General features: G+C 41.0%; 1 protein-coding gene across 5 annotated transcripts in view; it reads left to right on the plus strand.

The window, feature by feature from the left end:
* The window catches only part of WT1 (WT1 transcription factor), a 33,508-nt gene extending 24,408 nt beyond the window's left edge, over nt 1-9,100 (plus strand). The window contains exons 7-9 of one of the 5 annotated variants that reach the window (XM_085223854.1): nt 2,233-2,322; nt 3,403-3,495; nt 6,836-8,198. In XM_085223854.1, the coding sequence (XP_085079980.1) occupies nt 2,233-2,322; nt 3,403-3,495; nt 6,836-6,957 (305 nt within the window). In that variant the 3' untranslated portion in view covers nt 6,958-8,198. The other 4 variants (XM_085223852.1, XM_085223851.1, XM_085223850.1 and 1 more) reach the window with 4 other exon arrangements.
* The last annotated feature ends 16,405 nt before the right edge of the window (nt 9,101-25,505 follow it).

Here is a 25,505-nt window from a genome sequence, read left to right on the forward strand (position 1 = left end):
ATGTTGGATTGATTCCTTTAAAAAGTACATTGCTTACATTTGTCCTTAATTTAATCATTTATATTTCAAAGTACTTGAAGAAATACTTTAATGCACAGGCTATCAGACCTGCTATACTATTTTATTCAGAGACCTCCTTAACTATCTGCTGCATTTACATTGCAATTAGCAGGCAATCATCCTATCACTGCATTCTGCACTGCTGACATTTCCCCTCTTAAATCTGCCAAAGGGCAGAATTCCTGGGAAGTAAGTGGTTTCTGAAAAGCAGGCACCCCCCTGGGAGCCCTTGTGGTCAAAGTGTGCGGAACTATTTCAAACACCTGTGGCAACTTTAATCCTTGATGCTAATAAATTAAGCGCAGCAGACGTGGAAGTTGTCCACACCTCGGTTTGAGAATCACTGAACTCCTTTGGGTGACCGTCACAGGAAGTTAACTTGTCCTTGCAGATCCAGCTGCTTTTGTGAAATCTTGATTCTAACCGCGTCGGTATGAATTCGGAATGCTCTTCTTAACTTGCTGCCTATGTTCTTACCTAGATCAGAAGGCTTCTGCTTTGAACTAAAATAGTTGGGGCTGAGATCGAAGACCATGGTCCTGAGCATAGCATAGTTCTATTAATTAGCCTTTCAAATGACTCCATAGCAGTTCTTAAATGGCAGCTAAGAAAAGGCCAGGAAAAGAAACTTCTTTCTGAAACCAGGGATGTCTTTATGCCCTTACATCCCATATCACACCCTGTCATCCTAATGATTCCAAACTAAAATGTATGTAAGGTGCACCATCTAGCCTTCACAAATAACGAACAACATGAATGTGACATCAGACATATTCCTTGGCAGTACCTCAGGATGTGCTGTTCCCAGTGAAGATGCAACAGGTGCTAAGAAAAGCCTTTTTCTCATTCGAATATAATCAGGAATGAAGATAATTCCGGTGAAGATTTGAATGACTTGTGTTTAAAAACACACTCAAAGTAATCAAAACCACAGCTCCAGTATCTGCAGCTGATTTTCGTTCTTTAGGTCCTTCATTCTGTGTCTTTGTTTTGAGTCTCAACTTTCTACAGTAGATAGAGCAGATCCCAGCTGTTCCAATGTGTATCTTCCCGATAAAAAGTAGGATCTGTTGGCTTTGCAGTGAGAGATGTTTCTTTGGCTTTTGTGCTGAGTGAGGCTTCTCTGCAGGGCTGTGGCCCTGGAAACAGATTTGATGTAGGTAGAAGTACAATTATATCGTAGTCTCTTGCAGGATTGCAGTGTTGTGCAATGGGGCCTTAGACTAGATGATAATGAGGTCTGAAATGTCACGCAGCTCCTCCTGTAAGAGCACACAGAGTAGGGTTTTTTTATGCTGAATGAATTCTCACCAGCTCTGTGGTATTCCAGCAACCTTTCCAGCAATCTTTCCTCAGGCTCCTCAATTGCTCATTTCTTCTTGCATCTTTTTGTGTTTGGTGAATCCCTTTGCCTTTAAAAACTAAGTTCATTTATGACAGTTTCAAAATAGTAATTAATTTATTTATTTTAAGTCAGAAGCTTACTTTTGGACTCAGGGAGAATGCATGCTGAAGGTCTCTGCTGAGCTGTACAGGGTGGAGGAGGAGTTTGCGTTGACATGAAGCTTTGCAATAATTCACAGCTTTGCCTGCAGGAAGCGTGCAGCAAAATTCTATTTAGAATTGCTTTATGGAAGAAACATCATTTGAGTTTTGGGGAAGAACGTATTATTTTGTGGTTGAGTTTTGCTCACTTTCTTTAATTCATCTAGTATGGTGAAAATCACCACATCATTTACTTAGTTTTTGCTTGAAAATTGACTTAGAGCAAGCAGCAAGTTGTTCTCCTGTACAAATTACTTATAGCTGGAACCACTGACAAGGGTTTTTTGTAGATTCCAAAGAAATATAGAAAAAAAAATTCTGTTCTTTTTCAGCAGAAGACAAAAAATATCTTACAACCCAAAAGTTCTGATAGCTTTCATCTAGTGGACCATTTTTTAGAGTGAGCAGATTCAAGAATGATGACAATGTGTAAATTATGCCAGCCTTTCCCCACTGGTTCCAGCACAGTTGTATGGTTCTGTAGCAATTGAGGCTGTCCTTCCTTTAAATCGCTTTAGAAAGTGGGGAAGCCTACATTTCTTACGGTAGTGCATTCAATCTGCTGATTCTAGCTGACACGCTTCCCACTTTGGCCACATTTTCAGATAAACTGTTTGTACTTTGCAGGTGAAAAACCGTATCAGTGTGATTTTAAGGACTGTGAACGAAGATTTTCTCGTTCAGACCAACTCAAACGGCACCAAAGACGACACACAGGTATGCTGGCAGTGCATCTGTACTGTTTAAAAGAGTTCATATCTCTATTTAAATTGGAATCCAGAAAGTGTGCTTCTAAACTTCTGATGCATCTGCTAATGCTCAATGCCAGTAGTGACAAATTATTAAAGTTCACTTTAGGAGGGGGTTGTAACTGTGTTGCTTTTTTTGTTGTTGTTGGCATTTAAGCACTACTTTGGTGCCCTTTTTATCCGATCACCATCTTTTTCAAATAGGTTTCTAAATGAAACTGCTTGCTATATAGTATTCCGATGTAATAAATCTACTGTTTTTTAAAGCCAGAGAGCTCTGCAAGGAAGAGTTGCCAGTGAGTAACCAGATAAGTGCTGCTGTAGATGTTTTGGTGTGTGTGTGGCAATGACACTATGTGCAGCATGAAAGGCTGATGAACTTACTGGGCACTTCCATGTGGAAAGCAGAAGGGAGAAGGAAAAGCCATAGCAACTAAAGTACCTAATTCAGAAGACACCTAATCTTAGATTTTAGCCTCTCCAGAAGGGTTCTAGGAGTAGCAAGGAGAGAAATGTCAAAGATCTGGCTGGTTGGATTATACTGGAGTGCAATTCACTAAGAATAGCCAGGAAAGTGTATAGCAGATGTTAACATCCAGTGGAGAAGGCAGCAGCAGTCATGATCAGGACTGAGTCCCGCCTACATGCTGCAGTCCTTCTTGGCGAATCACTTGCTGGGTTATCATTTACTCATATTCTGAGACAGCCAAACTATTTGTGAGTTCATTCCAAATTCATCACAATTTTTTTATGCTTGATCTTTTTTTGAAATATCAAGACAGCCCATTTCAGCATTTCTGGAGTTCTTGGAGGTCTAGATGAACAGGCTAGACAACTGCTCTTCTTAAAATCACAGAAAAGGAGATGGTAATGGCCCTGGCCCCCTGCCTGGGAGCTGAAACATGAGTGCACCCTGCATGGCACATGGGAAGTTTCAGAACAGGACTACAAAAATCCAGACTTTTGAAAATTCAGAAATAACTGATGTCATTCAGCCTTCCAAAAGGTGTTGGGTTCTAAAAAAAGATTTTTTCCTTCCTCACTCAAGGTGTGAAACCCTTCCAATGTAAAACCTGTCAGAGAAAATTCTCCAGATCTGATCATCTGAAGACTCATACCAGGACTCATACAGGTAAAACAAGTGCGTAAACTTTTCTTCACATTTATATTTCATTATTTTTTATAAGTTTTAAATAATATTGTTGTAAATTACATGATTAGAAAGTTTCTTAACAAGTATTAAATATTCTAAACATCAGAAATAATTTCAGAGTGTGCTGGCTTGCCAGTGTGACTGTATTCCCTAAATATCATGGTCACTTTTTCCAATGGGATTTAAGTGACTTTTGAAACTATGCTTTCTTTTTTTTCATGAACTTTCAGCTTGATAAAATATATTCTGTTAGCTATAGTGAAATGAACATCATGGCCTCAGCCCACAAATGTCAACTCCATCTCTTGTGTTCCCTGAAAAAACCTACAAGAAAGAAATTTTAATTCCAGCTCCAGCTGAAGGTCTGTAATCTAAAGCATTCATGCCTACCTGTGCTTCTCCTAAGTGTCACTTGAGCCTAATGCAGTGTAGCACAGCAAAGATCTTGCTGCTGCTGCTTTGTAATCTCTCCAGAAGATGAAAGGAGTGCCTCTTGCAAACTCATACGGACAGACGCTGAAGCAAAAGCTTACTCAGATATTCAAGGACCTTTGTGCAGAAACTATAATATTTCATAGCAGTACGTGGAAAAAAAAATAGCAGGCATTTTAGTCTACTCTGCCCTCACGTAAATATAAACACCATTAAGAAGCAACTGCAATGTCATCTGTATTGTAAGCTTTAGAATTATTCTTGTGAACTGACATTTTCTGCTCCCTTCCACTACATAGGCAGTATTTTTATGAAGTAGTTGTTTACCAAGCATTTTGTCATGTCATTAGGCATCACAGTATTTGCCGTACTGAGTTTAACCTTTTAGATTCAGTTTCTCTACTGATCGACAAGGAGCTTGAAAATCCTTTTTCCTCTACTAAGGATTCTTTTTTCTCTTCATGACCATAAAAACACATATTAAAGACTTTCAAAAACAAATAAGAAATTTTCATAAAGGAAGCAATTCATCTAAGAATAATGGCATTTTCTGTGGCACTAACTGGATAAAGCAGTGGCAATATCAGCATTTGCAACTTGCAGAAGATAAAGAGCATGGACGTATTGCTAAGTTCTCTTTGTAGCTCATGGTGAACTGTAGGACCTGGGTTTGGTGCATGTGCACGAAGAAAGCTGCTTTCTTAATCATCAAGAGGTAACATTCTCATGGAGACAAAATGGCAAGTGGTTACCACGTGTTAGGAAGTTAGGAGAAACTACATTTCCCTTCACATTTTACCGCTAGCTGATCTGCTGATTCAGGGAAGGACTCCATACTTTCCTGACTTCGGTAATTTTTTTACCCTAAGCCAGCTAAATCAGTGAAGAATCACTTTCTCTAGTGAAACTGATCTCCCCATTCTAGTTCTTCCTTGCTCCACGCAATCCAAGCCCACACTTCCCTTGTTGCTGAAAGCAGCTGCCCCTGGGCCCTGATTGCCTCATAGCCCCTCCAGCTGAGGTTCTGCATGAGCTCTGCAGCCCAGTTGCTCCTGCTGTGATGATGCTCCCATCGGCAGTTGGATGTTGTGCTCTTCAGACTGTAAAATACACATAACCTGAGAGGAACAAGCATGAGTGATGGCTGGCGATTCTTCATGTCCATCTTGCCCTGTAGCTTCATTCCTTTCTTTTTATGTTCTCTAAGTCTTGCAACAAAACAATTAACTTGTTAACTTGTTCCATGTTAAATTTTGATGAGGCGCAGTGCAAGTGACTTTTATCTGTTGTGGGATTAAAGTAAGTCAGTTGTTAAACTATTTGCTCTCTTGTCTCCACAAGCAAGTTTACTGTAAGAGCAACCTTAGCTGTAAAAAAGCCACAGAAGAATCCAAAAGAAAAGCTCCACGCATCCATATACATGTTTAGCAATCAAAAAGTGACTTCTGGAACCTGTGCAGGGAAGCTGTAAGGTAGTTTGTGCCCAGCCCAGAACTAAGAGATGGTTATCCCTGTCATGAGTGGGCAATCACACTGCTTGTGAAACAGCAAAACTGCATGCTGCTTTTGTGGTGGTGGTTTGGTGAGAATCTCCACAGCTCACATCAGGTCACAGGATGATATTGCAAATGCAGCTGAGATGAAAGAAGACCACCTGATACAGTCTGTGATTTTTATCAGTAGCTCTGGCAGCTTTGTCCTACCGTTTTATGCACTCATGTGAGATGGTCGATGCTTTTGCCAGCATATATGTCACGTGGATAGAATAGATTTTACGTAGATTTCCCTGCTTTATATGATCTGTCTATCGCATGGGATTTTGCAAACAGAAATAAGCAACTTTGGTGCCACTCCCAGATTCGTTTTTGCTGAATTTGGATGTTTGCGAAACGTACAAAGTGTGAGGCAAAGAAGAGAAGAAGATGGTTGGACGAGCTTGTCCTACCCTACCCCAGGGTGTCCTGAGATGGAGAGTACGAGATGTGTAAGACAGCATGGAAGAGTCCTGTCCCAGAGCTGAACCTGCTATAAAATGCTGCGTCTGTCTTGAGCTGGGGGGAAGAAAAGGCAAGCCTAAAAGAAACAGGAGTCACCGGGCACTGCTCTGAGCTTATGAAAGCATTCCAGCAGCATTCCTGCAGCATCAGACACAAGGCCTGAAATTCCACATAATGTAGAAAATCGAGACAGCAGATTAAACTGTAAAAAGGTGATGGCGTTTCTTGTCAAAATTGCAAGCGCTTTGCTTGGGGTCATTTTTAGTGGCTATTATTTATACTCATGGGAACGTTATAAAAATACTAAGTATTCTGGTCCTTTAAAATCTCCTGCAGGAAGGAATCTAGACAGTAGTGGGAAACTTTCAGTCTGGTTCAGCAACTTCATGTTGACTGACCACTCACCCTCACCACCCTCACCATCACAGAATAACTTTGGGCAAAACTTATTGAACTTGCAGGAAAAATTCTCCTTGACTAGAGGTCAAGCTCGAAATAATCACTGACAATTCTCCTAGTGACTGATAGTCAAAGGTGTGAGCGAAGGTTCTGTAGATGCCAGAGTTACTTTTAAAGTAGTTCATCCCAGAACTGAGAGTAACACGTACGTGACGCTAGGATGTCCAGTAAGGGCCTGTCTTCAGCAATGATCCACTGCAGAATGCAGTGCCTCGCCTGCAAAGGCTGTGGCTGAACATCAGCAGAGTGAGCTGTAAGAAAGCACTGGGTGCTGAGGTGAGCAGTAACTGAGGGCACGGCCACAACCTCTCAGGATGGCCCAGCACACCTTTCCTGGTGGCGACCTGCCTAGCTTCTCACAACGCTACAGAAAGAGAAGGAATACTGATATCCCAGGCAAGCTCTTCTACCCAGTTAATAACAGGGTGTTTTGTTAACAGGTGAAAAGCCTTTCAGTTGCCGATGGCCCAGCTGTCAAAAAAAATTTGCCAGGTCTGATGAATTAGTCCGTCATCACAACATGCACCAGAGGAACATGACTAAACTGCAGTTGGCCCTTTAGGCATTTCAAACAAGTGAATAAACCAGATGGGACATTATGAGCTACTGCAAACTTTATCAGCCATCTTCGATCACCTCTGTCAGAGAGCTGCAGCTGTCTTCGCATCCCATTTGACACAAGTTAACTAAACAGTAGGATTCTGCTCAGCTTCCATTTCGACATTCAGAATTCCCTGCTCAATAACTTCAAAAGATTTTTATTTGCAATTTCATTAAAAAATGAGCAAGATTACCGCAGTTTCAAGATTACTCTAAACTATGCTTGCACTCTGTAGGTGTTTCCAGTTTTCTGTTTTCATTTTTGCTTGAGCTGTTCTAGGTGCATTTTATTGTACTCTTTTTAGTCCCGCTGTGGGTAGGGTGAGTCGTGCCAGTTGAAGGTAAGCTTCACGCTTACTGCTTTTGTGCACGTGCTGAAGTTTCCAAGTACTACAACCTCTATCCTCTCAAGATGAGACAGAACAATCAGCTGAGATACTTTTTGTAAACTTTGTAGTTGTACTGCCAAAGGGCAAGCTTTTAAACTTGGAAGCAATGCTTCTGAATACACAAATCAACCCTTTTTTAAAAGAACTTATTTCTAGAGCAGCTAGTGCTAGATGAACGAGAACTTCTGTATAGAAAATAAGAATCTTACCAGTAAGTTAACTTGTTTTTTAAATAATCACATAATCGATCCCCCCAAACTGTTTTATTCATCAAATAGCTCTATTTCTCTCTCTCTCTCTCTTTCTGTTTTAATGTATTTGTTTAAATTTATTCCATCATGAGATGCACAGATCTCCTTTACACAAAAGTGATTCCAATCATTGTAGACATTTGGGATTTGTTTACAATGTAAAGCCACACTGGTTATGTGGCTAGCAAGCTGTATAAACTTAAAACTGAACTTTTAATGGGGCTGGTCCAGGATCTCCATTAACAGATTACTCTTAAGATAAGTAACTTAAAAAGACTCTTTGTCAAGTATATGTGAAAAAGACATTATTAGTGTAAGGAAATATATTGTTTCAGGGTTTTGGGAGGAGGGGTTTATTATTTACTTTTAATTGCTTGAAATTGTGTGTATATATATATATCTGATAATGTATTGCTCTTAGACATCTAAAATTAGAAACTGTATAAATATTAGATGCATCACTGTTCTGATGTTGTTGCTGTTACAAACTATTGATAACACTAAGAATGTAACCTGCATTTTTCACTGAGCTTTCAATTAAAGCCCATTCAAAGAGAAACAAATGAGAGTCCAACAGATGTCTTGTTTCATGTCTGGTATTAAATTTCAAATGCCCTGTCCAATAGAATCCTTTTTTTTTTTTTTTTTTTTTTTTTGTATATAAAGGTACCACCAGCACTGATGACCACTAGTTAACCTGTCCAGGTCTTGACCACAATTTATCCATCTCACTTGGGAATCATACTGGCAGCAGAAAACAGTGTCAAGTTTCATATTGCGCTATAAAACAGTTGCTTCAATCGTTCGTCTTCTTACAAAACTATTCCTTTTCTTGAAACCTGTAAGATTTGTACAGAAACTTCACAGAGCAGTAAAATCCACTTTATAAATTGCAGTATTGGCCTTCTGTAGAACTGTGCTGAAACCGTGAGCACGGATAACTTCTAAGATTAGGATGCCGTGCAGTGACTTTTACTTGAAAGTTAACTTAGAGTTAGGGTGGCTTAAATCAGTCCAGCAGGTTGAAAAAGACAGTCCTTCTTACATGATGAAGTGTGAAAATGGAGATAAAAAAAAATTATTGTTTCTTTGTCATACTGCCTGCTTTTCTTTGGAAGTGAGTACAGCCTGCCTGAGAGCCCTTTGACCTTGCAAAATATTTGTATCTCTTCAGCAAAAATCTTTAATGTATCTTGCCAAGCTTTTTTCTCTAATGTACACAATGGAGTTCTATGATGGGTTGAGCTTTCTCTCTTAAAGTGCAGCTGCATCGTCAAGAAAACTCAACAGTTAATTCTTCAAGTCCTCTTTTTCGCTGGGGTATTGCATCACTGTTAATTACTGTTGGGGTACTGTGACTCATTTGTATCAGTCAACTTTATCTTTTGCTGCCAAAAGACAGCATCTCTCTGGAGAAACTCATAACAAGTGTGGCAAACATCAAATAGTTGGAGTAAATGGTGTATATAAAACTGCACAGAATTAAAAAATAAAGCAACTCCTCCTTCTTTCTCGAGAGAAAAGTTCAGTCGTAATAACAATGTCCTCTGATTTACCCAGCAGTGTTCTGCAACTACAAAACAATGTTCTTCAGCCTGCACCCAAAATAGAGAGCTGCCAGAAGTGTTTATACTGAAAGCCAAAGAAAGAAAAATCAGCCTCCAGTTGTGCCTGCATTAGTCAAACATAAATAAAACTATCTTTTGTGAAATATAACCAAAACTCCGCTGCAGCATAGGCCAGGCTTCCAGTGACCTGTAAATAACTACGTCCGTACCTTTTCTGCTTGGTCAATTGCATGCCAAACAATAATAATGGTAGACAGCAACAAAAAATGAAGTGTGGGGGGATGAGTGACAGAGTATGTCCCTTGGTTTTTGCTGTTGCCCCTTTTTCAATGAAAGCACTTGCTGCAGCTCTGCTGTCTGATGCTCATTACGCCCTCCGACACTCCGGCTACGGTGAAGACAGCGGTGACGTTTAGAAGATCTTTGTTATTTTTATTCCTAGTCATTTTAGAGTCTTTGTCATGAGGCCTCTTATGTCTCTCCCTCTCTTTTTCCTGTTTCCAAGATTCTATCAGCAAGGTAAGCCGCCTTTATTGAAGTGCTTTACTACATGAATTTCTCAGAAGCAGCCCCCAGATGCTATTTCTTGCAGCATGCAATTCCTCATTTTGTGGCAAGCAGAAACTGCTCGGCAGCCTGAGTTTCTGTGGGCTTGATCTCCACGTGAAAGATGAGAGGACTGCACACTATTCTATCCTACAAGTATCCTTAGCTCTCTGGAAAATTTTCAATCCCACAGTTAACAGCCTCTGATCTGTGTTCATAAACTGAAATTAGTCAGCAGTGTTATTTTGGCTGATGGTTAACTGTCTACTGTGACTGACATACTTTTTTGTTCTGTAGCTTTCATCGCCCCCCAGAATACAGAATGTTAGTGACATAAGTAGCACTTGTGCTTTTTCTTGTCACTTCATGAGGTACAGTACATGTTGGATAGGAAAGGGAACATAATGTCAGTTCTCTCTGATGTTGTCAGCCAAGATGCACCGATTATTAAGGTAGATGAACCCAACTAAGTCCAACTCTCTGCTTGCTGAAAACTTAAGACCTAACATGCCTAGACTGTAACCACCTGATCAAACTCTTGGTGCACGGCGTATTCTTTATGAGTACTGAGCAAAAAGTAGGTCCCAAGACGTTCCTTTGCTACAGTAAAGCAAACAACATAAAGGCAGTCCTGTTGTTCAGGCATTCCTTCAAGGGAAGCGAGGGACTCGCAGAGAAGAGCTCTTTGTTTCTCTTTCCGTGGTGATTTAGGCAAGTTGTTCATTTTAGAAACCAATCCAACTTGGCCTATCTGTTTCAGGACATTAGTAGGATTCATTAAACTGCTCCACCAGCCAACCTTACTGCTGCTGAGAACGGGTCCTGAAGACACAGGTGAGTGCTTTAAACCAGTGTTTCTTCCTCCCTCTCCTTCTGCAGGCAGGCAGTGAGAAAAGTGTATCACATGCAGTGTTTTCCAATCATCAGTGTGACCTGACAGTAAAACCAGTCCAAGGCTTTGGGGTGGACTGAGGGCCTCCAAGAAGATACCTGCAGCTCTGCATCTTGGAGCTGCCTGCACCTAGTGAGGTGGGTACACAAAGGCAGCCAGCTGGCAGAGATGGGTTGCCAGGAGATGGTCAGAGCTGTGCTGCCCAGTCCTGCTCGAGCCCTGCTTGTACCTCCCCTTGGGGCAAGAATGGGCAGGGAGAATCACTCAGTGTTTGAGCTGGGGAACTCTTCCACGCTTTAGGAAACTGCTCCCTCCGTGAGTTAACAAAGATGTCATTAAAGGCAGTGTATGCAGTTCAGAATGGCACTAATGGACAAGAAGATCCAGCTGCAGTATTTGGGAAGATCCAATAAAAGATTCATTAGGATCCCTTTAGTTACTGGAAGTCCAGATGACACAAAGGAACCTACTGAAACTGAAGATGTGGTCACGAAAGTGGTGAGTTAAAAAAAAAACACAACAAAACAAACCCCAAACCCAACCCCACTGACACCGTTCTAAAAATTAGACAATTAAGAGTAAAACCAGGAATGTAGCCAGAACTATTCCACCTCAAATAATAAACACAAGGATAAGTTGCCAAGTGAGGTCAAAGAAGCAAATGGTAAAGTGAGTTTAAGAGACAGCTAGACACTTTTATGGGGAGAGAGAGGATTGAAGGATACAGTGACAAAACCGGGGGTAGAGCTGAGATAACTCAGAGGACAGGCACGGTGGGCCAGTAGCTTGGAGAGGGCTCCAAAGCCCAGCTCCAGCGAGGAGTGGGGTGGCTATGGGTGCTGTGGGGAGATAGATGTCCCAGGGCTGTCTGCAGTCCCTACGAGGGATGATAGGAAGCTGGCAGAGCAGTCTGAGAGGGAGCTGAGCCTGGCAGCTAGCAATGCGTGTGCTCTCAGGTGCAGTGGCTGTACCTGCTGCCTCTGGGTTCCCTACTGAGATGCCCTGGCAGACTTGCTAAAAAAGCTTATTTTAGAGGAGGTCCCACCTGAGCAGCTTGTTTTGTAGGAAGTTATCAGTGCAGAGCTCATACAGAGACACCAAAAGCAAAAAAAAAAAAAGCAGAACTTTTTTTTTTAGTTTTCATGAGAGACTACTTGTAATAGGAAACAACAGGGCTGGCTAGAATATGATTCAAATGAGTCAAAGACAAAATATACAGAGATTATGTTCTTCTCTGCTTGTACGAAGCTGCATACTTGCACGTTGACGTTGCCAGCACAGCCTGTGTCAATTCCCATAAAATATCCTGGCAGAACTTCCGTGGCTTCAAATAGCAGCGTGATGAAGCCGGGTTTTAAGTGCTCGGTTTGGCCATCAGCTAGACAATCTTTAAGGTCCCTTCCAACTCAAACCATCTCTGCACTGACGAGCTGATGTGGCTCCACCAACACAAAGAGGTTCTTAAGTAACAGCGGTGAGGGAACCAAGACAAGCGTGGCCACTGGAAATAAGCCAGAGCATCAATTAATTTTAGTACCATTTTCCATATTGTGAAATCCAATCCGAAATGCCAGCTTTGAACCCTCAGAGGGCTCTGAGTGCTGAGGGTGGTCTGAAAGGTGGTGTTCTTGTGGGAGTCGCACATAACACAGACAGGGCTTGGGCTGGGGACTGTAGGAGCTCGGGAAAATGCTGCCACAAAGAGTTTGCAGGCCATACGAGAGGTGTTCAAGTGCAGGGGTTTAAAGGCACCGAACATCTTGAATGATAAAAGCACAGTCCCAGGCAAGGCTTCTTTAATCCTGATGAATAAATGCGTGTCGCATAGGTGTAAATATTATTTAATAGCATCACTGGGTTTTCTTGTTTTGCTTTGTTTTTATTTTTAAGTGAAACAGGCTGTTTATATTCTGGGTAACTCTTGCAGAGCCAAGATCTTAATCTGCAAAAATAAGCTGAACAGAAATGGAAAGATCTGTCTGATCATCCTGGCTTGGCTGGCTAAATGGATCTCGTACAGAACCAGGTGCCCTCCCCCAGCATCACGAAAAAACTCTTTTGGTGCAAGAGGATAAAAAAAAACACACAAGGCACTGAATCACCTTAGTGTGGTGGTGCAAGAGGGAAATACAACCGTATTTATTTTGGGGCTGTTTCTTTTTATGCCTCATTCGCCTCTGAGTCACGTTCCAGAACTCCCATTCATTTCAGTGAAATGTTGAAAAACACAACTTAATAAGTAAATAAATGAATAAATAACCTCATTGCCTGGAAAGAAATCCTGCCCCAGAGTTTCTCAGGAAATTGTGCGTCCTTGTGAATGTGCTCTATTAGTACTATTGTACGAGTAGCCACATCTGCTTAACGTGCCCTCCTGGAAGGCTCTCTGATATTTTTAGCTACATCATTGAGCTTTTTAGGTTATGTGTCCCATGCCACAGCAAAGGTACTCCGTAAATGCTAATAAAGAGGTTTTTATCTGCTGCGTGGTAAGAAATCCAGCCCAACAAAGAACTCGGAAGCTTTTTCGTTTTCAGACACTAGGTGGCTCAGCATGGAAGGTTTCCTTGTTTACAGGACGGCTACATTTCTGGGAGCACCACACAGCTCAGCCCCCGCTGCCGCTGATGGAATTCCCTAACTTGCAACACAAAGTTACAGCGCTTGCAAAGCAGCAATCCGAGCTGAGAATATCCTGTAACGCAACTCAAAATGTGTGTCAGCATCCCGAGCCTTGTGCTGTTGCTGCTTTCGCAGCCTCTCTCCAAGTGGATCTGGGTAGCTACTGAGAATTACAGCTTTTAAAATCTGGATGCTATTTGTTTCTGGTATTGGCTGGGGCCTTCTTTAAAGGCCAAGATCCTACCTTCCCTGAGGCTGTTGCCTAGAAAGTGCTTCATGCTCTGAAGAGAAGTTCACCGTGAATCACTCACTGCTCCTTGCCTCGCTCTCTATTACTGGCAGGAAGAATTAACAGAATCAAAGATGGAAAGGCCACGTGGCAGCAGGATTTGAATTCCCTGCAGTGAGTATTGGCCACTGGGCTGCTAGACGTAGGATCTCAGATCAGTGCTCGTACTGCTGTGGGATGGATGAAGCTTTCTAGTGGCAGAGCTGCTTTCTCCCTCTGCCCCGAGCTGCAGGGCGTCAGCATGGCGTACGAAGGCAGCCTAGAGGGAGTGAACTGCAGCGTGCAATACTGAAGGTCAGCACACAGGACAAACAAGCTAACAACAGTCTAATATTTCTGAGCTGTGTAAATTCCTAGTGTCTGCTTCAGGCAGAATCCAAACACTTGTGTCGATTCTGTACCAAGCCCCAGGCTGCCAAGAACCATTAATATAAGCATATTTATCTGGGCTGCAGTGTGTTACAAGAATTCATTAGGACAATATGTGATATGGTGCTGAAACAGAAGGCTGGGTTTCTCTGGCCAGAGATGAGGAAGTCTAGTCCCTGCTGAACTTTTACTACTGATAAAGACAATGTCTGCTGGCAGCGTTCATTTTTTACTAGGCCATCTGCATCTAGTCAAGGATAACTTGACTTTCTGAAAAAGCCATTCATCAGTATCAACCCCGTACAACTTTCTCTTGATGAGTAAAGCGACACAAAGAAAGACCAAGATGGTTAATAAACTTCTCTGGGAGCAAAAGGTCAATGCTGGTGTAAACAAAGCAGTGTCATAGTACTACACAGAAGCATTGAAGTTTCCTATCTGTTTATATGGCTGATGCCCCATTTCTGTTTTATCAGTGTTTGTTTTCATTTATTTTGCTCTGCTTTAGCTGATCTATAAATCTTTATAACGGTGTTCTTTATTTTCTTAATTTTGTCATCTCTCTTATCGGCTTTTATCACCTGTTTGTATCCAGTATGTTTGCTACTCTCTCTGCCCGATAGTTGCCCACAATTGCTTTGTTAACCCCTGAGCCCTCATCCAGCTCACTCGGGCCTAATGGCTCTGCCTTTCAGAGGCTCCCTTCCTTCTAAAACAAAATCAAGACGTTCCCACTGTACCTTTAACAAATGGTGATATGCTAAAGAAAAAAAAAAGTAACCAGTGTACGAGCGAGGAAATTTTCCTGGCTCCAAATGGTAGAGCCTTGTTTTTAATTACACAGCACACGGAGCAGGCAGTAGCTGCGTGCATTTTCACATCAAGCCTTCAAAGCTGAACTTCAGATCCAAACTGGATAGTCTTGGCCTTGCCCTTTGTCATCCTGCCCTCCCACTCTCTGGCTCTCGGCTTAGCGGATGTGCATGTGCAGGAGCTGGGCACTGGGTTCTGAGCGAGGGCTAAATTAAAGTCGGTCTGCAAAAGGGAGGCTGCTTCATGGCCACCGCGACAAACATGAAGCGCCTGAGACCTGAGTGACTTTTCCTCTTACTGAAGACCCTCTGTGGTTCACCTGTTTCCTCTGATGTGTTGTTTTGAGTAAGCAGATGACAAAACGCTTTGTGCAGGCTGGGTATCTCAAATTATATTAAAAAAATTGCACTGACCCAAAGTAGTTTTCAGGGGACAGCCTCTGCAAAAGTACACTGTTCTTCTGACGGTTTTACATCTTGAAATGTTTTGTTTAATAGAGACTTATGCAATGTAATTTCTAATGGCACCAGAGTATTTACTGGAACTGGGTAACAGATTGAATTTCCCAATTAACTACGAATGTTGAGGCTAGCCAGTTAAAACATTAATCTCCCTTGTTAATACACGTAGTATAAGGCAATACTCCAGTATCAGCCTCTGCTGAATCCATAGTCTTAAATCCCTGCTTAGAAAAGAGAAGAAGGTCCCATGTTCCCAAAGTTAATAGGAACAGGGCTTCAACCTGACCCAAAATTGCCAGATTAGGTTCAGAAAGCACTAGTTAGTCCCAGTTTGGCGTACTGGTTTTCCAAATGAATGTGCAGTTTGACTACGGGAAGTATGTCGCAGGATTATATTCTGTACAGCACTGTAGTTCTGCTGCGCTCTAGTACGTCTCACATGTGATTCTGCATTTATCACTATAAGATTTGAATGTTACTTAAGTAGAACATAATTTTATGCAACAGAGAAACCCAGGGCAGTATTTTTTATTTAAAAAAAAACAAAAACAAAAACAAAACAACTTCCCCTCTCTGCCTGGAATTAATCTTTAATGTAAGGGGATAGGGCTGAGCTAATCACGGGACTTATCTGAAATACTAGCTCAGAACGTGGACTCATTTTAGGAGCAGTATAGTAAATAGTCATGAAAAGTATTACATTTTTTCAGTCAGGGGAAATTTTGTCATTCTGTGTTGTTTAAGTTAGCCATTTTCTGGAAATAGCTAAGTACATTCCTGGCTCTTTTTAAGGAGATCCATCTTTAAAGGGCAGAACTGTTGTGCACTGAAAATGTTTTTATTCAGACATATACTACACTTGGAAAAAAATCCTAAGTAACCCAGCTGGATTTTTCAGTTCTGCTTTTAAATCTAAGAGTAATGCGTTTGAAGTTTAAGGCTTTTTTCTTTCTCTCGGATATCGATACAGTTAGAATTCTGACCTTTTCTGAAAACATTAGTAACTGGTAAGAACAATTTTGCCTTCTAGTGGAACCTCTGAATTTCTGTGCGGATTGCTTGAGCTGACTGGCATGAAATTTAATTTGCGTTAATCGGCCCAAGGCAAGGGCAAAGTGAAATGACTGCGACCACGAGAGTAGAATTTTAGAGTTATTTACAAAATTATGCTTCTGAGCAGCACAGAAAAACGATGGCTGACGCAGGGTACGTTCTGTCTGATTCATTAAGTGAATCACCCTAATACAACCTGGTTGTCAGGAGAATTCAGGCTACGTTCCTCGAGCAAGAGGCCCTTCAGCTGTGACTTGACAAAGAACGTAGGGTGTGATGGGGAGGAGAATTTGCCTCAATGAATGTAAATTAAAACATTCCAAAGGCAGCAGATGTAAGTGGCAGCCCTAAGCACCCACCCAGCCAGCCACCTGTGCTAATGCTGCACTGGATAAAGCCCCACAGAGGGGCAGGTCTGGGTTTAACCACTCCTGCATACTGTTGGTTACAGTGGGTAAAGCATTTTGAAGCTGTAGAACTTAATTAGGTGCTGCCAAAATTATATATACCTTTATTTCCATCTGAGCCTTGTGAGCATTTAATAGAGCTAAGCAGTATGATGGTTGTTTATTGCGTACGACGTTGCATTGGGTGCTGCTCAGCATAACTGTGAGGAAAAATATCACTGCTATCTTACTACAAGAGGTATTCATTTCTTCCATAACATTAATTAATCTCAGCTTCTCGTGTACAGTTAATGCTTTGTTGTTGCATTAATGTGAGTTTGAACACTGCAACATTGCTATATAAATTATTTTGCAAAGTTAATTAAGGACGTGAAGTGATTTTTAGAAGGGCAGCTGTACTTTTCTGTCGCAAATGCCTATTTCATTGGGACAAATTTGTGCATAGTCTCTCTCTCTCTTTCTTTCCTTTCTTTTTTTTCTTTCTTTTGTGGCAAAACACTGTGAACAAAGTGTTTCTTTGAAACCCCAAACTTTATGTTTTGTTTCAGTATTTTGTGAGAAAAGCACTAAGGGTTGAAGGGTGCAGAGCAGCTTAAGGAAGACATCTTGTACTGAGAGCTATGAAATGAAAGCGTTCAGGTTGCAGTGAGTGCAAATTCCATTTTTCTCTTTTTTTCTGGAGAAATTCCAGTGAATCATTTTCATAATAAGAAAGTAAAACGTGAAAATTAGGCAATCAAATCTCTTTTTAATTTACAGATATAGCAATGCTTCTGTGGTTGTTTTTTGTTGTTTTTGTTGTTTTTTCATTGCAGGTTAGTGAGAAAGAAATGATACTGGTGGCACTGGAAGGGTTTGGTTGGTTATTACCTGCTGCTTACCTGGCGGGATGCAGCTCAGTGGTAGAGCAGATGCTTGGCATGTTTGAGGTCCGTGGTACAATCCCCACCATCTCCACCTCCTCCATTTATGTTATGGAGAAGAATTCTTCTCCGCAACCAGAGAATGCTGGCTGGCATGGAATACGGAGAGATTTAGGGAAAATCATACAAGTGTGGGGACCTGCAGTGTCATTGGATTTCACTCTTTGAACGCCTGTGGGATCCTGAGAAACTAAGCAAGTATTTAAGCCAGGATGGTGCAGCATACATAGATCTGAGGTATGACTGATGTGGGGCTTGGCTTGTGCTTACTGAGCTCTGTATAGTACTGTTCTGGAGAGGGAGAGCTTCCAAGCTGAGGCTGAGCCAAAGGGGGAAGTCTCCAAGTCAAATCTGATCAGTCACAGGAGACACCAGTAACAATGCCAGCTGCCCCTGAGGAAGAAATTTGGACAGGGCTCACTACCTTGCAGGAAGTGCTTATCTTCTCTTTTTGTTTCCATTATATAATTAGCAGCCCATAATAAGCATTTTTGCCTTATTTTTTTTTTCAAGTTAGGGTTCAGATGTGTCTGTATGTGTCAGGTTCTTTTTGGGAAACATCTTCTTGTGGAGGAAATACGTCTACAAACATTTTAATAGAACCATAACTAGGTAACCCGAAAGGGTCTTCTTTACTGACTCCAAAATAATATGGAAGCAAACAATTTTTGCAGATGACATCTCCGTCTGCACTCTGCTCTGGTATTTGTAAAGGCTCACAGCCATCCTTCTTTCAAAAGATTAATTCTCTTTAAGTAGAACTGATGGCAGTAGAGCAATAGTTGACTTGAGCTGAACAAGGCGTTGGGGGATAGCTAGCCATGTGTCACAATATACTAGATAAAAGATTATACTCCACTTAAGAATTAATAACATTTTAAACCTCTACATAAACTTTTTTTTTATCAATAAACATGTTTCTGTCAGAAGGCCAGATGCTCTCACAGGTCTTAATTGTTCAATCCAGTGACTAATCCCCACTTGATCAAGATTTTACTGACTTTACAGCTGTCTAAAGAGTGACAAATTTACGATTCAATTGCAATTTCATCTTTAACTTGAAACTGCATGATCATTTGTGGGAATTAGCTACCTGATAAGATAACGAGGGCGGAAGGAGGGCACGTAACTCTGTGCAGCAGGATCGGAGTGTTGCAGAACTCCTTAGGATGCACTGGACAGACACAAATGGCCATTAAGGGATTAGCCCATCACTGATTGAGTGGTTGAGCAGAGTTGAGGTTTACTAAATCACTGGAGTGGTGGGTCATTATCCTTGGATACAGGAGACAGTCGAATCTGTGTCCAAGTGCACGAGCAGTAAATTGGAGTGAATGGAGTGTGCCAAAAATGAAAAATCAAGGAATGCTGAACCCTTGTTCTTCAAGTGTTCAAATTTCCAGGTCATACCCCAAGGTTTTTTTTTTCTTTCTTGGCATAAAAAATAGTTTTTCAGTGCCTGTAGTATCAGCATATTCCTGACTCTATAATCTGCCTTGAGCGTATTCATTCCCCTCAATGCTCTCAAATTTGTGCTTAGTTAACAAATGCTGAAACTTAGATAATGTTTTAGAAACTGATTAGAAAAGCAATGTTAGGACTTGCCTTCTCCAGTTTTGATGGCTTGTGACCAGTTGCTCTTAAATATGTGCTTAAGATAGATGTGTCTTTCTCGTTTGGGCTTTGTAACGATGGGATTTTGGTAAATCGTTTTCCTTAATTGTTTTATGTGCTATCAAACTGAATTGAGTTTGCTGCAATAGCATCATTTACTTTGAAGAGTTTGGAGAAGTAACAACTTCATTTAAAGTATCATTTTTTCTTAGAAGAGAAATTAAAAAAAAAAAACAAGTGTTGCAGGAATGACAGACAACCCCTGCCTTCCTTGGATGTGTGTTGGTGCATCTGCTGAGTGAAACTAACTGCTGAGCAATTCCACTTCAAGGGCCTGTGACAATATGGCTAAAGAATATTTGGCAAATCAAATAGCTTAAATACACCAAACTTGGGAATTTGCTGTGCTGGTTATGGCTTTATGAACCAAGGATCCCTTAGGGCTCTTTCTCTGTGAGTTGAACTGAATGATCACTTTTCCCAAGTATGGATGCATCTAATGTTGTTCAATTTATCTCAATTTAGGGGGACACTTAACTTTAGAGGGTTTCTTTTTCTGGAACTGGTTAATTTTTGTCATGCAGTGAGCAATTTTCCAGGCACAAGAACAAACAAGGGCTAGCATAAGGTTGGAGAAAATAAAATATAAAGATAATAAAATATAAAGAAAAAATAAATATGAAAACAAACAAACAAACCAACAGATGAAATGACTGTTTTCTATATTTCAGTTTAACTCTTATAGCAAACCTGAAGGTTTAAATTAGCTGAAAATCTTTCTTTATCTGCATTTTAAAAGTTGAAATCCTTGGTTAAGTCTACTTTCAAAGATTCAGCTGATGTCCAGAAGATTTGGAAAAGTAGATGGTGAATGAGACAGGGAGAACAATCTAGGAAGAGGGAAAGTACAAGAAGAAAATCAATCTGCCAAATTAGACAGAGCAAAGGAACGGGAAGAAAAACAGGAAATAACCTAATAAAATATAGTAGAAAATAAATAACTTCCAGTGGCCCAACAATTTCCTCTCACAGAAAGCACTGGCAGTATGAAGTAAATTACAGGCGCGTTTCTGTCTGGCTATGGAAATGAAGTTGTTTAGGGATGACGTATGGCATTTCCCCTCCCCCCCGTCACCCCCCAGCACAGTGCAGAATGAGAAGGTCTCACAGGTGCAGATGAGCACACAGCAACAACCCAAACGAGGCCAGGTGAAATGAGAACAGGATGGCTAACGAAGGTGAACTTCTGAGGTGCAGTCATGGAATTTTGTAACTGTTTTGATCAGTTCTGCTTCAGGGCTGCCATCACTGGGAATTCAGGAGACCTGAAGCAATGGGGGTAACGCTGCTATGCCACGTCTAGAGATCTTCTGGGCAGCCAGACACAGCGGATTTTTGGGACTGGAGCAGAGAAGGGGATGCAGCAGCTAGTTTTATAATCAGCAGTGCTTATCCTGGTAGGTAGCAAAGAGACCGAAGAGACTCTCGTTCCTCCTCCCCCAGTGCTATCACTTATTTAGGAATGATGCCACAGTGCCAGCTGGTCAGTGCCACCAAGGTATTGCTGTAACTCCCCCAGCTGTTATCTATGCAGATACCTTGCTGAGTAGCAAATCCTTCTCCTCTTGCAGGAGATTTAGCAAATAAGTAATGCAAGTACTTTCAAGCCGAACTGTCATTCTGCAGTCTTTACAGTTTTTGTGCTCTACAGAGTGTAATTTTGAAGAGGCTCAGGGCTTGCTTCAGCTTATTAAACTAGAGTAAATATTGTCACATTAGTTATTTGCCAAAACCAACAGGAATATAATTAACTGGAGTGACTCCTTACTAAGCAACCGCATGCATGATTTACTCTTAGGCTGTGTTTATACTGATCTTCTGTGGAAGCAGAAAGCATATTTAGTCCAGCTCAGTCCCGTGAAACTGAAACGTGTATTTTACGTGAACCAGTCGTTCAAACGAAGCATTCCACAGGTGAATGGAGAGACAGCATTAACCGTGTCATTTATTTGCTTAAATTCCACCCTGTGTAAAGGTGCTGTGGGATACAGAAGAAAATGAATCGCGATTAATGTGACTCCAAACTGCTGAGCGACTGCGACTATAGAATCAGAATCCTTAAAAATGCACAGGCATTTGCAGCTTCAAATTTATCATTCAGTGGAATAATACGAGTGCCCTTCACAAAAAGAGCTGCTTTTCTGTTTACATCGCTTCTGGTTTTAAAATGACAAAATGAACCAGGGCGTACCATGCTACGACTTCACCCGTTGACACAAATGAAAAGGATTGAACAGACATAATACATCTGGTTTACGACTTTTAATTGCCTTTGTGACCCAGTTCATACCAAATCCTCTCGAAGCAGAGTCTCTTTCTTTGTATGCATAGTGGGGCTACTTCTCTATCTGAGATATGTTGCTTAAAAAAACAGCACCACATTAAAAAGTAGCAATATTTCTTGCTCACATAAATCTTTCGTACTTGCAGGTGACCTGAGAAAGTGAGAAGTGGAGAGTTCAGTTGTCTGGTAAATGAGTATGTTAAACTTTCCAAATTAAAGCTGCTCTTAAAGCACCAGATTCTTTTAGTAATTAATCACCATACTGTTGTTTATTAAGAAGACACGCCTGGAATTTTTTAGTAACTCAGGTAACCTTTCATGGCTCGATGGATACAGAAGATAACGGTGTCTGCCGTGATTTAATGAGGGTCTCTGATGTAATATGGTAATCTGTGACTTCTGAGTGTCTGTTCTGGGAATAGGGAAGGGATACTGGGGGAAGGCGTGAGCGCAGAACCACGCTGCTATAAAAACAGCCTATTGCTAATCAGTTATCAGAAGTACTTCTTGTGTCATGGAGCAGGCCAAGACAGACTGCTGGGATACTAAGCCTGGGCTTCGCAGGACGCCTGGAAATCCTGTGGCAACGTGGAGTAGTTTCAACAAAGGTAGATCTTATCAAATTAAGAAATTATGGTTGTGGTTGGTATAATACCCCTTGGGCGTATGGGACTTTGACTTCTCTGAAGTCTGGATGTTGGCATTCTGTAGTGGGAAGTATGGGTTCTAAAACCCCTTAGCTGTAGCCAGTGGGTAAATCACAGCACGGTGCTGTGGAGCTGCCATCAGATGCCGACGATGGTTATTTTTGTGAAAGTATGCTGATTTCTGGAATGTGAACAATCCCATCTCCCTCACGTGTGGCACAGATGGGGTTCAACTGTGCGCTGTATCCAGCAGTGCCAGGTTCCCAACAGCAGTGTCACTCATGAGGCTCAGGCTATCAGAACATCAGATGTAATCTAACAAAATGCCATCTCCTTCAGGCAGGAAGAGATCTCTTTAAAACTGATTCTCAGCTCCCAGTTTCCTGCTTTGTAATGCCTGCATTCAGGTAATTACTGTTTTTTACTCATACATTCCAGAGCAGTCTAACTTTCAAAAATGGGAATGTAGAAATACTCCTGGAAGGAACCTGTTCCCACACCTGTATGCAGCAAACTTATAAACAGTGCATCTCCTATTGTTTTTAATTCCTGGAACAGTTAACCCCGAAAAGATGAAATATAATTCTTGTGCTGCATGAAAATAAGTATTGAATAGGTTCCAAGTCTATGATCTGTAAGAAAACATTCCCGTTCAGAAAACAGCTGAGTGTCTGTGTAGTCTACGCACTGCTAAAAAGTGATGGATTTGCTCAAGTGCATTCCTGAATTATAACCCGAGAGACCAAAATGAAGGTGGTGAGCTCTCACAGATGTACCTGAACAATTATTGTCTGCTCTGATGTGAAAAGTATGAAAAGACTCTCTTGTAAATATTAAGATCCAAATGAGCTTGAAAAGCTGGGGGGAGAAAAGATGAGAACTTTCTGGCATGGAGCAAAAGGCAGCCGGCCTTAAGAATCCAGTGGTGGTTTGTTTTTATTTGATGCCCGAATTATCTGCAGTAAATAGAAATTCTGGCTATCATTTTTAAGTAGCCAAGCAGGAGCATCTTGAAAATAGATTGTTTTCTGAAAGGGAATGTAATGTTTTTTTTTAAGTACTCTTTATCCCCTGAAAAACAACAACCTTTTAAAATATTTCATATTGCAGAGCCAGAATCGATGCTTCCAAAATTCACAGTGCTGGTGAATCAGGGAAATGGGACACTTATCAAAGTATTGGTATTTTAGAGATGGCAGAAGCAGTAAATTCATTGGGATTTTGGAATTCTGCAGATTCCTTAGCTTCTCAGCCTTTGCAAAACATCTGTCCCCATTTGCAAAGGCACAATCTGCCAACACTTTTCCAGCTTTGTCATGTTAGTGTCCCTGAAGCCAAGAATACCAGTTCCAGATCTCTGTAGCTTAAGAATGAGTCTAAAATATTTTGTGAGGAAAAAAACATCTGTAAAAATACTACGGTCTGAGAACAAGACTGACCAATGTTCAGTTTCACAAACCAAAACAGAGAATAAAACTTAACTGCAGTATAATGTGAGTTACATCCTACTGAATGCGTGACAGGAAAACAGCTGATGACCACAGCATTTTCTGGGAAATAAAGGACAATTTGAAATTAAGGATTCACAAAATTTGCAAGAATTCCTGGTATGATTTTTTTTATGCTCTAGTTAATATTATTAAAAAATAAATTAGCATTATATATTCTTTTACCTTTCTCATCTAGATATTTAATAGAGATTTTCAGTGTTAGAATAAGATTTAGATTTCAAACAAATCTGGGCCCAACCCCTTTCCATTTGTAAGTTCCCAGAAATACTTGGAACCTCCCAGGTTTATTTCTTACTCATGGGAATGGTCTTTGTGTGCAAGAAGGCTATCCCAGGATCTGCCGCTTCGAGTAGGCGGCAGTGCATACTGAGGCTGCAGAAGTGCTTCTAAGAAGTGGTTGTTCCTTTGCAGTTGCCCCATACCAGGACTTACTCTGAGATCTCCTATGCACGTGAGAAATGTTTACTCACACACGTAAGGTGTGATGTCCCAGGAGGTCCCACTGAGCGTGCATCCGTGCCTGAGCCCACCTTGGGCCAGTGGGCGGTAATATGCAACTGGGGGTTCTGCAGGTAGTGAAAATGACAGCCGGTCATCACCACGTTTGTACAAGGTAAGGTTCTCACTTCTCCTTTACAGGGGACAGCTAACCAAAACTGACAGTCTGAGCAAGTGAAACGCCTGTCTTTCCATGGGATCTGTGCAAGCATTACAGTAGTTGGGAACTTGGCAACGATGTACGAACTGTTTGTGTTCAGGTCGCCTTCCACGTCTTCTTGAACATACTGCTGTGTGACAAAATGGTTTACATCTTAATTCGTTACGTTTATTTTTTACTGTAAAACAAATGATAATGAGTAGCTCTTTAAACTAATGTTTTATTTCCAGAGAGTCCAAGTTTTGGCATAAGTTTAATGGAAAAAACATTAATCTTCACAATCAAAAAAGAGAGTTGTTGACTAAATGTGACCTGACAAAATTCTTTTTCAAAACTGTTCACAGATCTTTCTCGTCAAATTTTAGGCAATGCATTTCTTGTTGCTGACTGCTAAGGGCTAACAATTATGTTTTCCATTAAGGTTCAGATACTGAGTCTTTCGAGAGATTTATGTTCAGAAGAAAGGTATATTTTAGTTTCTGCTAAGATGCTCCTATGTGTATAAAGAACTGTCACGTGCAATAGGAACAAACATTTGTTAGTTATATTTAACCTTTGGTTATCTATTAATGATGTGAGCTGTAGTTCAGAGGAGGAAGAAATGTTTGTTCCCAGCTGTGTAATACAGACAAGCCTTCAGGGCTGTTGTGAAGCTCTTTGAATTATTTTTTTCTCCTCTTTCCTGCTGGGAAATGTACAGAAATTGATACAAGACCATGCTATCATTCATGTGGCAGCAGACTAGGAATGACTGCTAGAATATCCGGGACATGCTTTATGTTTAGCGCTGACAATCTAAGCAAGACAAATATGATTTATGGGACAATAGTTCAGATGGGGAATGAATGGAGATGTCGTGGTGAAAATATCAGCATAAGTAGGTTATGTGAAGGAAGTAGGTTTTAAGGAGGGATCTAAGGGAGATTTGGCATGTGGCAGATGGGAAGTCATTCAAAGTATAAGAAGCAAAATGGAAAAAGAAGCGAAGTTGAGAGTGGGAGAAAAATACGAAAGGAACAGCAGAACAAGAGGGACGTCTGAAAATTCTGCCCTTCCTTTCCACATGTAACTAACCAGAAATGTTTACATAGCCTGTAAGTGTGGTTCTGTCGAATTCTGGCTTTTTCCCATAGATAGTAATCATTAACATTTT

This window comes from Meleagris gallopavo, chromosome 5 (assembly GCF_905368555.1).
Source record: "Meleagris gallopavo chromosome 5, MGAL_WU_HG_1.1, whole genome shotgun sequence".
NCBI lineage: Eukaryota > Metazoa > Chordata > Aves > Galliformes > Phasianidae > Meleagris > Meleagris gallopavo.